This window comes from Microtus ochrogaster, chromosome 16 (genome assembly GCF_000317375.1).
Source record: "Microtus ochrogaster isolate Prairie Vole_2 chromosome 16, MicOch1.0, whole genome shotgun sequence".
Classification (NCBI taxonomy): Eukaryota; Metazoa; Chordata; class Mammalia; order Rodentia; family Cricetidae; genus Microtus; species Microtus ochrogaster.
Window position 1 is genome coordinate 30,594,247 of NC_022018.1, and position 14,603 is coordinate 30,608,849.

The 14,603-nt window shown below is 44.7% G+C and overlaps 1 protein-coding gene across 2 annotated transcripts in view; it reads right to left on the reverse strand.

Annotated features, from left to right (window-relative positions):
• The window catches only part of Slc17a4 (solute carrier family 17 member 4), a 17,811-nt gene extending 5,115 nt beyond the window's left edge, over positions 1-12,696 (reverse strand). Inside the window, exons 1-9 of one of the 2 annotated variants that reach the window (XM_013349093.1) lie at positions 12,637-12,696; positions 6,834-6,964; positions 5,944-6,070; positions 4,890-5,089; positions 3,629-3,862; positions 3,455-3,542; positions 2,927-3,013; positions 698-816; positions 413-574 (exon numbers count right to left, since the gene is read on the reverse strand). In XM_013349093.1, coding sequence (XP_013204547.1) covers positions 413-574; positions 698-816; positions 2,927-3,013; positions 3,455-3,542; positions 3,629-3,862; positions 4,890-5,089; positions 5,944-6,034 — 981 coding nt within the window. In that variant the 5' untranslated portion in view covers positions 6,035-6,070; positions 6,834-6,964; positions 12,637-12,696. The remainder of the gene's footprint in view (positions 1-412; positions 575-697; positions 817-2,926; positions 3,014-3,454; positions 3,543-3,628; positions 3,863-4,889; positions 5,090-5,943; positions 6,071-6,833; positions 6,965-12,636) is intronic. The other variant, XM_005354960.2, reaches the window with a different exon arrangement.
• Positions 12,697-14,603: the final 1,907 nt, after the last annotated feature.

Sequence of the window (14,603 nt, forward strand, 5' to 3'; positions counted from 1 at the left end):
ATAGGATGGATCATCAAGCCAAGAGGGAGGGACGGAGGGAGGGAGGGATGGAGGGAGGGAGGGACGGAGGGAGGGAGGGAGGAAAAGAAGTCTAATAATATCTTATTTACAACAGAATTTATTAATCCTTTTAAAAAAATTTATGCTTCCAATAGAAAAGTCTTGTTTATAAATGCTGACTTCATTAAGTATAGGATTTTTTGCATAGGACTTTTAAAAATATGACACCATGACCTGATTTGGAGCCACACCTCTGCTCAAGTAAGCAGTGAACCACATTGAGGTCAGTGTGAATCCCAGTTAGTTGGCTGCGTTTCCTGTGAGGGGTCCTGGCCTAAATTCCTCATCCTGTGGCCAAGAGTGAGATCACACAGAGAAACACAGTAACCGGGTACACCTTCTTTATACTCACGTCTCTGAGGTTTGCTTGAAGTACAGAGCCGATATACGTGGGTGTGTATGCCATCATTGTGGATAACAGCCAATACTGACAGAAGTAAGAAACTACAATAGCCCAAAGTGGGAGAGATTTGACCATGGCTTTAATTGGAAGAGACCAGCCTGGTGAGCAATCCTAAAAGAAAACACATGTGATTACCCCCTCCATCACAAGATAGGAGTGTCCCTGCTCTACCTCTATCATGAGATAGGAGATGCCCAGGGATAGGGAAAGTGACAGGGAGATTCCTCAATGTACCTCGTGAGCCAGTGAACACCCAATGTATCTCTTCTCACCAGCACTGATAAAGGGGTGATTCTGTGGGTCATCATATACGAGAGGAAACCAGATCAGGCAACAGGCACAGCCAATTCCACCTGTGATAGAAGAGCCTGTCAGCACTGTGTCGATGCTTTCCTTCCATTTGATGATTTCTATGATGTCTAGAATAACTAGTGCAGGTACTTCACCCTCATCCCCAACACTGTAATACTGAATGGCTCTGTCACAGAGGGTACTTCACCACCATTGACTTAGGTCTTGTTCGTGTAACTTGCTTTTGCTTAAGCCCTAGGGCAGCTGTCAGAGGAGGCGTCAAGAGATGCTGCCTTTCTTCCCCGCCCTCTAGGGAGGAAGGCGCTCCAGTGATTCCATGATCCAAGGCAGATGAGAGAAAGAGAATAGAGGCCACCAGCTGCTCCATGGAACGCCAGGAAGAACGGCAGCTGCTTCCAATCGCTGAGTTCCCAGAGGCTTTGAAGCACACACGTGTTACACCGAAGATGCACACAAGTGCACGTGCCCTCACAACTGAGCACCGGCTGATGCTCCTCCTGCTGAACTGCAAGGTTAGCTTCTCCACTGAGCCTTTTCCTGCCTTTCGTTTACCTTTCTTGTTTTATGTGCAACTGATTACTTAGACCATTTCTACATGTAGAATGAAGTTAATCACCATCAATCAAATACATTCCTTATCACAGTGTTGGAGAAGTCACTATCATCACTGTGGAGTGGCAGTGTGGCTCATCAAACTTGAATGTCATCACTCAGGTGTCATCCATCTAGTTTTTGGACAGTACTTTCTCTTTTTTTTTAATTTTATTTTATTGAGCTTTACATTTTTCTCTGCTCTCCTCCCTGCCTCTCCTCTCCCCTTCAATTCTCTCCCATGGTCCACATGCTCCCAATTTACTCAGGAGATCTTGTCTTTTTCTACTTCCCATGTAGATTAGATCCATATATGTCTCTCTTAGGGTCCTCATTGTTGGACAGTATTTTTTTAATGGACTGGGACTTACTAAGGAGGATGCAGTGGCTGGCAACAAGTCTAGGGTCCTGCTTGTCTCTGCCTCCCCAGTATTAAGATTACAGATGTGCACCTTGATACCCAATTTTTCACTTGAGTTCTGGAAATTAGACTCAGCTCCTTATGCCTACATGGTAATCACTTTACAAACTGAGCCATCTCCCTAGCTCAGAAAGGTGTATGCTTGTTATTATTTTTCTGACCTTCCCTGTCACCTGGGTACCCTGTCCTTTAAGAGACAAGCTCCAACCACTCCCAAGCCATTCCCCCCACCATGCAAACAGATCCCCTGGCTCCTCTCCAGCCTTCTCTCTCTCTCTCTCTCTCTCTCTCTCTCTCTCTCTCTCTCTCTCTCTCTCTCTCTCTCTTCCCCTGTCCCTCTTCTGAAGAAATAACTACTGCCTCACTCCCCCTTCCCTCTCTCTCTATCCCTCTTTACCCCCTTTTCTCTTTCTCTCTGCCTTTTTTCTCCCTTCTTCTCCCTTTCCAGCTTCCCTTTCCTCTCCATAACCTGCTAAATAAACGCTATACCCAAACTCTCTTTCTGCAGGGCGTATCTTTCTGTCTCTCACCCACGTTGGTCTCCCACCCACAAAGGGAACCTGTGGATGCCTCTGGGGACCTGCCACTGTCCTGCCAAGGCCTCGGGTATCCTGCTGATGCCCCTTCTGGGACTGGTCTCCCACCACCAAGTGTTTATAAACAATAACAATGTTTATGCCCATAAAGTTATAAGGTTATTCAACTATATAGCCAAACTATTAAATTCATACTAGTTTGTCTTTTGAAATTTACTTGTTTTGTTTTATATGTATGAGTGTTTTGTCTGCATATGTGTTTGTGCACCTGTGGAGGTCAGAAGAGGGCATGGGATCCCCTAGAATTGGAGTTACACAAGGTTATGGGCTATTTTGTGAGTGCTTTGAACTGACCCTGAGTCCTCTGCAAAAGCAACAAATACTCCTAACTGCTAAGCCATCTCTACAGCCCCCAGAATACTAAAACCTAGATGCTCTTTTATAAATCAGCAAGATTTTCACCATGATTAATTTTGAACATTGCCAACTTTACATAAATGCTATCTGTTCAAATTTAGATAACCAAAGATACGTTCATCCCAGATACCCAGCATTCATTGTCATAGAGAAACATTCTGAGATTTTCAAAATGAACAAACTCACCAAAGATGTAGAAGATATAAGGCCAACCGAGGGTCTGGCAAAGAAGACCACCAGCAATGAGGACAAGGAAGGTCCCAAGCATTGCCCCTGAGCAAAAGATACAAGGGTATGTAGATGAGGGCTGGTCTTGAGAATCCATACACTTCCTATAGAGTTGAGTGATGGTGAATGAGGGTTTGAGCTTCAATCAAGACCAAAACAAAACAAAGCCTGCTTCTTCCCTCAGGAGCCATATGATCTCAGACACTTATCAGTCTACTTGTGTCTTGGATTTTTTTTACACTGTGTACATACTACTTAACTGATTTATAAGGTTCTTATGAGGGTAAAAGAAATGAATGCATACAAAATCCAAGAATGTTTGCTGCATTGGTAACATGCTATTCTGATTAAAAAAGATGATCTAGTTCTTCAAAGCAAGGATTATGAAGACAGGGTGACTAGGATACAAGGTTTTTGTTCTCCTAGTAGTCCATTGCTGAGTACTCTTGGATAGTGCATACAAAATGAGATTCAGATACCAGTTACCTGATCCAGCAATGGTGGTGAGTTGACTCCTTTCCAATGGCGGAGCCCATTTGACCCATATTGAGTACTGACCTGTTAATACCATAACCTGGGGGAAATTATTCATTCTTAGAGATATGAGATCATGCTAGAACATAGATATTTGCCAGTTATACTTGGTAAAGATCTTGATACCTGAGCAATGCCTTGGATGACCCGAAGGACAATGAGCAAGGCTACTCCAGTGTCGGCCGCCAGTGGAATGAAGAGAGTCAGCACTGAAGAAATTAACAAACCCGCTCCAACCACATACTTGGCTCCAAATACTCCAGCCACATAGCCAGTGGGGATCGGAGCTAAGAATGACCCGTAGCTCAGGGAGCTGAGGAGGATACCCTGGATCTCTGGAGTCCAGTCATACACTGGGGCCTAGGCGACAAGAAGAATCCATTGTTTGGCTGCATATGTGACTTGTTTCATTTCATTTTGGTCTGAGATAGGTTCTTGCCAGCCCAGGATGATCTTGATCTCTTAGTCCTTCTGCTCCAAACTCCAAAGTCACTAGATTACAGTTGTGCTTCACATCTGGCTCAGTTGTTTGACTATTCATTGTAAGACTTGAGACACAGAAAGCCATGTGCAGTTCATTTCAACACTGCTCAATTCTTCCAATTCACCAGTTTCATAAAGAAAAAAAACTAAGTATATGCATAGTATATTCTTTTCTATCACCCTGACATGATTAACTGACCAATTAAAATATAGGAGTCACAGTAGGGCAGTGATGGCACATGCCTTTAATCCCAGCACTTGGGAGGCAGAGGCAGGCGGATCTCTGTGAATTCGAGGCCAGTCTGGTCTACAAGAGCTAGTTCCAGGATAAACACCGAGGCTACACAGAGAAACCTTGTCTCAAAAATCAAAAACAAACAAACAAATTACAGGAGTCCATGCTGGTACTTGCCTGGAATCCAAGTACTTTGGATGCTGAAGCAGGAGGATAAGGAGTTTGAAGACAAACATAGAAAGTCTCTGTCTCAGAAAGGCAAATACATATAATATTCATCTTCACATAGGATCTATATGAACTACTATATTTTATATATTATAATAGATACATATATTATGCATAATAGATAGAGACAGAAGGAGAAGCTCATGAAGAAAGAAATGTCATAGCTGAGATACTGAGCATTATGTAGAAGAGAGGGCACATAATCTATGAGCCTGGTTGGGGTTGATTTTCATCCGTATAGAAGAAGAATTTATTTTTACTGAATGAGGAACCATGATTTATTCTGACTTAACCAAGGTTTCACTTATAGGCATTATATAGAGAGAGATAAAAATCCCCTCAGGTAATCTTTATGGTCTCATACTAAAGAAATTTCATTTGCTCATAAGATGGCCCTTGAATCAAAGAAATAGTTGAGACTCTCACAAAACATATCAGTACCTTAGATTCCTGTACTGTTTCATTCCATAAGTTCTGTGAGTCAGTGGGGGGTCTTTCAGTGGAAATGTTGGGCTGGCTGGTTGCTGCTGTGGTGTTCACCATGGCTGTTATGGCAATGCTCAAGTTCATTTGTTGGGTATAGATCGAAAAATTACAGAGCTGCAAGATGAAGGCCAGGCAATGCCGCAGTGAACAAAAACCTAGGAGAAAAAGGGACAGAGGTTGTGCAGTCAGCTGTCTTCTTCTTATGGTTTCTAGGTCTGGAGGAGGCAAAAGACTGGTGTCTATTTGGTTCTCAGGAATATAGGGGGTACAGTTTGTTCTGCGGAGTCTCCATTCTCCCGAGATGGAGAGCTAGTTCCTTTGGAGGCAGAGCCAGCCTCAGAGATAAGGTTTCCAGGGCCGGGTAAACAACCACCTCATGGTGCTACACAGATTATTAGAAATGGGTCAAGCAAGATATGAGAGATAGCCAATAAGAGGCTGAAACTAATGGGCCAAGCAGTGTTTAAAAGAATACGGGGAAGATTCTAGCCTATGTCCTTCTCGGGTTGGAGAATCATGGCGACTGCCTCACTGCCTTCTTCCTCCCATAATTCTGTTCTGTCTTCCCCACCTATCTATGTTCTGACCTATCAGGCCAAGCAGTTTTCTTTATTAATTAACCAATGAAACAACAGATAGATAGAAGATCCACCTACATCATTTTCTTATCTGTTCTGTATGCCTTTGAGATTACCTATGAGAAATTAAATAATTAGGAGTAAAAATGCTTTATCACTATTTAGCTCTATTGGTCACTAGTGAGAAAAATGCTATCTATCAAGAAGGAGGAAATTGGGGTGCCTAGATCCTATTTTCCTCATAACCAGAGTTCTTTTTTTTTTTTTGAGACAGAGTTTCTGTGTGTGGCTTTGGAGCCTGCCTGGGCACTTTGTAGACCAGGCTGGTCTCGATCTCACAGAGATTCACCTGCCTTTGCCTCCTGAGTGTTGGGATTAAAGGTGTGCATCACCACAGCCCATAACCAGAGTTCTTTGTGTGTGATTTTTACCTTTCTTGAAGGATTGTTCTTGGGTCATGTTTGAATTGCTGTCATGGGAACTGTCTCCCACTCTCTCCTTGATGTCTGCTCCAGTAGGCATTTTTTCTCTCTCTTCCTAAGGTTCAGCATCTATTTACTGAAATAAAAGAATGTCAGAGCAAACACAGACAGGAAAGCATCCTATATCTAATATGATGTGGTCCCCATCCTTGGCTGTCACTAACAAAATGTGAGACCTTGGAAAAGATATAGTTACCCTAAGTCTTACTAGCTGTATCTTTCAAATGGTAAACTAGCCTGGACTGTCTAGATCAATATAAGATTCTTTCTACATCTGTTTGCTCCCTATTCTTAAGCTGGTATTTGTAGCACCTGTACATGAAAACTTAAACACTTATTTGAAACTTTATCTGGAAGATTTCAATAGATTAAATTTTCTGGGGTGGTGGAAACTGTCCCTTAAAAAATGCTTAGGTTAGGTAAAATATGGCAAACAGTTGTTCTTTGAGGCACAGGGTTCCAAAGCTAGAAAGAGCTACCTCCATGGATACAATGGAAGCTTAGAGTCATGCACTATTTCTTCTGTGACGTAGAGGTGGGGCATAGAGGCAGCGTCCATCGGGGGTGCAGGATTGTGGCCCAGTCACTATGAAGGATGAAGCCAGGTCCATGTCAGGAATGAGATTATGAGGAAGATCCTAACACATACCCAGAAGCTGCAGAGGCCCCAAACTTTAAGAATCTCTACACTTTCCCCAGCTGCTGGTTTTAAAACAGGGACTCTAAAAATTCCTGGCGAAGTGGGGTTTTGAATTCACACTATATTCTCTGAGAACTAAGCCTTGTTCTTTTGATGTACACAGATCACAACCAATCACTACAGGTGAAGTTCCACTTACTATGAGCTTGAGGTTCAAATGATAAACATCCAGAGATGCAGCCCATCTAAGCCAAGTCCTCAGATGTAAGCCACGGAAGATAGATGGAAACTTCCCCAAATATATTAGACTCATAACGTTACATAGGATGCCTAAAGTGATTAAAGAGGGGTTAGAGAGACCGTTTAGTGGTTCCGTCTTGCAAAGAGCCTGATTTGGGTTTCTGAGTGCTGGAAGGGTCTATGCACACTGCCAGAGGAGAAAGCTGATTATCAGCCTTACTCAGCAGGAAACCACTGGCCAGGAAAGACATGCTATGTCAATTAATTTTCTATTGTTGTGATGAAACAGGAACTGATAGAGGAAAGTGTGTGAACGTACAATTGTAAAGGACAGAACTCACGATAGTGGAGTGAGGGCAAGGCAGCAGAAGGAGGTGGCTGAGGGCTCTCATCTTCAACTGCAGGCACCAGGCAGAGACTACACGCTGGGAATAGAACATGGTCTGGAAACCTGAAGTCTTGCCCCCAGTAACATCCTTCCTCCAGCAAGGTTATGTCCTCCAAACCTACCCTCCAGGGAGCAGAGGAAGCCCTGAATGATGAAGTCCAGGATGAATCTGTATTATTGACATGGGCACAGCCATACAAGGACCAAGCCCTCAAACCCATGGGAGATGGCAAATCCTTTCTGCATGTGGGAGAGGCTTGAAACTGGCAAAGCCTTCTTCTTCTGGTCCTAGTACCAGTGTTTATAGATGACTGATCACATGGATACAAAAACTAGCTAGCGACTGCAGCTCCCTCCTCATGGATGTCTAGAGCCTCAGGCTGCTCGCTTACAAAGACCTCCTACCAAGACTAGCTAACTTCTCCATGTGCGGTACATGAGAAGATGCTAAGGTTTTGAGTTGTAGGAGAAGTAGGTGCAGCTCCTTCAGAGTACACACACTTTACTTGATCCTAGCTTTGTGTACATGTGTCTATCATTTTTTCTTTCCCTCACTGTCCCGAGTTGCAAAACCAAGCCACTTGGGGCATAGCACTCACTACCCAACAGTGCCACCAACTGGGGATCAAGAATTGAAATGCTTGGAACTATGGGGTCTTCTTATGCGAATCACCACAAGAAAGTGGCATAAAGATCATGAGTATAACCAACCACTTTCTACTTGTATTTAAGCACACTCCACAAGAAGAAATTCAGGCCTGGTACCATTAACTGGCCAAGAACTTGTGGCTAGGTGGGTCATATAGCCTACTGATCCTACTGTTATCATTCTGTTGCATGGGCACATTATTAAACCAACTCCTAATGGTTTAATATATTAATAGATATAAATTAATATGTTTAATATATAATTACATATACTATATATTAATATATAATATATTGATGCAATAATTTAATACATTTTATAACCCTAATCAAGAAACTTCTTTTTACAGCAAGACAGAGATACAAAATTTGTCAAGATGTGGAAAATAAGAGACTGCAGAATGTTTGGCTCTGAATGGAACACACACACACATATGCATGCACGCACACCCGGCATACATGCACACATCATTCCCCCTCCTCACAAACTCAGGGATTAATATGGAAACGGAAGTGGAAAGGTTTCAAGAGCCAGAGGGGTAGACGACAACAAGAAAATAATGCAGTGTTTTCCAGACACAGCAGGAAGGGGCACACAAGAACTCACAGTGGTTGTGACAGCATGCACAGGACCTAGGCAAGCTCTGCCAGACTAAACCCCAGCACGGAGAGGGGAGCTGTGCACAAAGCCCGTCCCCTAGCTGAGGAGCTATGGCCAATTGATAACTGCTGGGAAGGGAGAAAGAGGACATAAACTTGGGTGGAGAGAAGTGGGGAGTGGATCTGAGGACTGTATGTGCTAAATACACATTGTGCAATGTTCTCAAAAAGCTAATTTAAAAAAACGAGAGAACAAATGAAGTTGTTGGGTGAAAAGCAGGTTGTAGAAAACTAAATTTAAATATACAAACTCACACGAAGACACACCTCACATACTTTATGTGTAAATATGAGATCTAAAAGTTATGAAAGAAAAATTAAGATCCGTTCGTCTAATAGGTTTTGTCATCTTTGTAAGGGGAAGCAAGACAGGTCAAAATGGTCACACAGGAATTTCATTTCATCTCTGGTATCTAATCAGTGTTTGTGAAATATCGATGTGATTAAAAACAAATTGGAAAGGGTCTGGAGTGGTAGCTCAGTGGTTAAAGGCACTTGCTACTCTTCCAGAAGTATTCCCTGAATTCAAGGAGGCTCACAACCACCTGTTAATCCAGCAGGTTTCTGGTCAGCACAGCTCTCTTACGGCTTCCTCATGTACTATACATAGGTTATATAGTGTATGCACACATGCACGTGCTCGCACACACACAAACACACACACAAATAAAACATAAATGTAAATGAATAAAATTTTAAAGCAACAACAACAAATATTTACCACAAAAAAATGTAATTGCAACCTGCAGGGTGTGCAAATTGTTCTTGCTGACAGTACTCTCATGTGTATATGTATGTGCATGCGTCTTTGTGTCTCTGTGTGTGTGTAATAATCCTAGATGATGAGCCCTACCTGGGCTTGGAAAAGACCATCGCAGAGGTCTCAGAGGAAGATGCTACTGAACCAAGTTCAGGGGCACAAACCAACTGTGATGAACAAATAGAACAGCTTAGCCACCTGGATGTTATGGAAGAGAAAGAGAGGCATTTATAGGGTTACACGTATGCCCAAGGGAGCTCGTTGTGGGAAAGAGTGGAGGCAGAAAGGCAGAGAAAAGGGAACTGGTGAGTTCATGTCTTTCAGTTCAGAGCACATGTGACTCTGGGTATCCGTTGAGTAGAGGAGAAAGCCCACCCCACACTAAATGCCTGTGATATCTTCACGGTAGCAGGTGCAAAAAATGCTGGGGCACAGAGCCCCACATTCCAGGTCAACCAGATGTAGATGACTTGAGAGGAGTCAAGGTCCCAGCTTTCTAAAACCTGTCCACAAGCCCTGCCTAGAAGCTGTTCTGTGACCACAGAAGTGGACTAACAGATGCGCAACAGTTGAGGAAAGGACCAAAAGACATGAGTCACCCCTGACAGGAGAAGGACCCCGAAGTCCCCAGTGAGGAGTTCTAAAGCTGCAGCATGGGCTAGGCACCCCTCCTCATATTGGCCTCCGTTGCCCTAGTCCAGCCCTGGAAGGGTTAGAAGCTTCAGCTAGGATGAGAGGAGAGGGGAGTGGCTGACTAAGGAAGGAAGCGGGAGGCTATCCAAACAGCCCCTTCCCTCCAGGGTCCAGACTGGAATTGAGACGTTTCATTACATAAAGTCTGGAACTTCGTGCTGTCTGTTGTGTCAAGCCTATGACCTATGAGACTGGGCTTACATGGAGTCTAAGATGGCTTCTCACCACCTGACAATGAACACAGAAGCTGAAGGGCCAAACTGATTTAAAGGAAAGTAAGGGTGGATGAAGTTTCTCTTGAGGTGAAGCCATTCTACACCTGCCATCTAGGGAATATGAAATCTGTTCATATTAAAGATGTGTCGCGTGTGCTGGCTTCAGGATGATCCTGTGTTTCGGAGTCGCTACAAAGGTCACCTAATGTCCAGGCATGTCACTACTACAGCTCAAAGTGAGTGGTCACAGACGGGATCCTGACTCCCACCCTCTGCGGTTAGACCTGCCAGGCTGCATCCGGATTCAGAAATGAACTCACAAACAACTCAGTCCAAACCAACACTGAATGGCGGAGTCAAGTGGGTGGAGCCAGAGAATTCTGCTGGAAAAACTAAACTGAGGTGCTGGCTCTTGACCACGCCTTAGGGAGACAGGTTGACCAGAAACTTTTGCCACTCACTGAACTGAAGATGGAATCCAGGGCCCCATTATCTTATGGCTTTACAGACCCTCCCGGGGAAGCAAGGTCTCAGAGCTCATGATCGCTGGCTCATTCACGAATTCAGTCAACATTTGTGGACTATATGGAATATGTTGCTTCCATGGCTTTCTCCAGCATGACTGGAGGTCTTGGCTCTCACTCGCTGTTTTCTATACATACTTCACCAGAGCGTGGATGCCTGGAATTGGGCTTTCTTGAGTTTGAGATAAGTGAATTCGCCAGTTAGAGGGTGAGGGTGGAACAAGGATGAGGGGGGAAAGAGACAGGACTATGGACAACATGCAGGACGCATGCCCTGGTGAGTGAGAGTGTGCAATATGATCAGGGGGAAAAAAGCAAGAAAGGCATAGCTGGGAAGGGGGCGGGAGAGTTGAGTGATAGTGACTGAGGGCCTAACAGTGACAGCTAGGGCGTCTGCTTTGCCTAGTCCAACCACCTAGTCTGCTGGTAACCAGTGGCTATCTCTGAGCTGAAAGGGAAGTCCAGCTGTACATGAGGATGGCAGCAAAAGAAACAAGTAGCTTCGGCTTGCTTTGGAAGGCAGAGGCAGTCTGACGTAGCTCGCACAGAGTGAGAAAGGAGATTCAAGGGGGCAGCAACAGTCAAAGCAACAGGCAGTGGTCACAGGATGCAGGCTCCCACAGGCCTGGCCAGGGACTGGGATTACTTCAGCCAGCCTGTAATGCATGCGGAAAACCTAGGAACAGCAGCCTTGGGCAGCAATTATTCGCACCCTGGGTGCAGAGTCGATGCTGGCTGGGCTGAGCTGCCTGCCGTGAAAAAGCCCACAATCAGGTGATTTGGAGATGAGCCAGTAAGACTTGGTAAAGAGATGGGTGTGGAGATGCGACAGGCAGAGCAGTAACCATTGGAGGCTCTGCGTGGCTTGAGGTAAGAGTGAGTCATGCCCCATGGAGCTGTGGGGACGGGGGTGGGGCGAAGGTTTCCTTCGCACTGTACACAGAAAGGAAGACCGCCCAGCAGACCTCAGTCTTGTGGGCTAAGGCAGAGCTATAAATTTGAAATTTATCAGTCTTAACTATTTCCTTTTAGGGCAGGGAAATTACAAAGAGCCGGGAAAGCAGGTGGGTCAGCGGATCTTAGCAATTTTTCTTAGCAATATTGTTTCTTTCTGAGCTATTGGCATTAACCTGCTTCCCACCCCGCCCGAGTGCTGGCTTGCAGTGAGAATAGCAAGGTTAATAGCGCTGGTCTCCACTCTAAATGTTTTCTCCGTGTGAGAAACATGGCATCATTCTCATCCACAACCCCCAAAACTTCTTCCGGTCTAGGCTCTTTACTCTGAATCACTGTCCAAAGCCATAAGGGGTGTTATTTGTTTTGTCCCCCACTTCCCAGTGTAATTCCCCGTGATCACTCTGTTTTGGTTAAGTTGATCTTTGAAGCCTGGTAAAAACATTGTTTAAGACATAAGCCGTTATTGCCTCAATCTGTTGGTTAATGCTATTTCCTTAAATTAATGCACTTCACAAATGTAAGTTAAATGCATGAGTGCTCTGCTCCATTTTCCAGCATCAATAACCCTCAGACATGTAAACCCTGAGTTTATGATGGCTGCTTATTTATTTCCAGTGGCTTCAGCCGATATTCTCTCTTCTCCTCCCCCTTTCTCTCCCTTTCCTCCCCCACCTTCTATCTTTTTGTCTGTCTGTCTCCCTCCCTCCCTCCCGTCCTCCCTTCCTTCTTCCCTTCCTCCATCCCTCTTCTTCTGGAGTTCCCAGGGTCCTCATTTGTTTCAGGGAAAGGCAGCATCCTGCCTCACTTTTCAGAACCATCTCCCAAGAGAGACAGTCTTGCTCGCCTGCTATCATCTCAACAGAAGAAGGCCCATATTCCCAAATCAGCAACAACAGAGCAAGAACTTGAAAGCAAACCTGAGGAAGGCAGTGCGCATGGTTCTGGTTCCGGTCATTTTGTTTGTGGGCTTTGTGCCGCTGTCTAACCCTTAGGAGTAAATGATTACCCAGAACCTTTAGTCCTTATCTCACCAACTGGATGTTTTTTATTGGTTCGGCCATTTAATGTTTAACTTTGTTTTATTATTTAATTGATCAGCAGATCAAGTTCATTGAATCTTCCTCATTCTTTGAGTTCATCTGAAGTCACTTATGCCTTCCTTGATTCTCGAAGGATCCCCATACTCTGCCTGTGTCATGTTTCAATTTACATTTATGTGTTTATTTTTGTGTGTTGAAGTCTGTGGGGGTCAATGTGCACCGGTTGAGGTCAAAGGAGAACTTTCAAGAGTGGGTTCTTTCCTTCCACCGTGTTGATCCCAAGAATGGAATTCAAGTCGTCAAGCACAGTGGCATGTCTTTCGCTGCCACGCCATCTTGTCAACCCTCTGACTCGCTCACTAATGATATTGTCACCTTCTATTGTCTCCGAGGTATTACAATTTTCAAAGGATGGGGTTACATCTTGTCTCCTATGTGGCCATTTTCTACCATACCCATGTTTAATAGAACTAGTTTTATACAGAGCACAGCTATTGGCCTACTGCCTTCATCAAAGTCGGGTACTTATGGCTGAACATATTTTCAGGCCAGAGGCTTACTGCTCTGGGATTAATATAGTGGTTTTAGTACTTGCCAGCTACTATGCTCCTCAACTTCCAGCAGCAGTGGACACAACAGAGCCAGTAGCACCTTCTGGTCTTGCAGCTCTTGGGACCGTCGGCCCTACAGTGATGGGTGCTGTGTTGTTCAGAAACTGAACCATCGACAGAGATGGTTTTGCAGCTAATGGCCCTATGGTCACTGAGACCCTTTGGTAGCTCTCTGGGACTCTTCCAATGGTCAGCTCATCATTCCTTGTCTTCAGCACATCAGAGCTCTCATCGTCTCTGCCACCCGTACCCACCACCACTGCCTTTGCCATCTCTACTGTAACCAGTGCTACTGCTCCAGGGCTGCAGCTAGCATCCTCCCATCCTGCTGCCATCTCACCCTTTCTTCCCATCACCAGATCCCCTGCTCTAGAATGGCAAAGACCAAAGAGGTAAGAATAGACCACGTGAGAGAAGTTCTCCCTTGGGCTGGGGCCTCGTGTTGCCACATCAGGGTGATGTTTCCCAGCAGAATGGCAAAGTAAGCCAAACAGCTTGCTAATGTAGAGAAATAAGATACGGCAAGGGAGTCTGCCCCATTTTCCTGTAAAGGATGCATCCTCCAAAAGAACCATACTTACATCCTTGGGAGGGGCTTACACAAGTGAAGGATTGTAGAAGCCAGCCACCAACCTTTTTGTGGTTCTGGGTGATGGGGAGCACCCCCCCCCCCGGGCAGGTGAAAGACTTCTGAAACAGTATGGGGGAGTGTTGGGGTCATGTTGGAGCAACTGGTTATGTGGTTGCTATGCTACCTTTTCAAGTGGTCTTTGGGGTGTTCAAAGCAGCAAGGCTAGCATAAAGAGAGGATTGCTGACTGTAGGGTGGATAGTCCTTCTACCAAGGCAACCAGGGTACCACAGAAGAAAATGAAAACTGTTCATTAGGAAGTCAAGTGCTTCTGCCCTCAATTCCTTAGCTTACTTGAAAGAAAAATAAATATTTTAAGAAGTTTTATTATAATAAAAACATATTGCTAACATTAACAGCAATCTACCAGTGCTTTAACAAGGCTCAGCTCCTGCCCCAGTAACCCAGGGAGAGGTGGGTCCTTCAAATCAGTCTCATAGGAAAAAAGTGGAACAGCTGCTGGGAAGAGGAGCGAGTGAGGTGAGCTGAGAAGAAGCCAGTTACTTTAGTGAATGCCTACAACCTAGCACCCAGGATACAGAAACTGGAAGATTATAAGTTAGAAGTCAGTCTGTGCTACATAATGAGTTCAAGGCCAGCCTG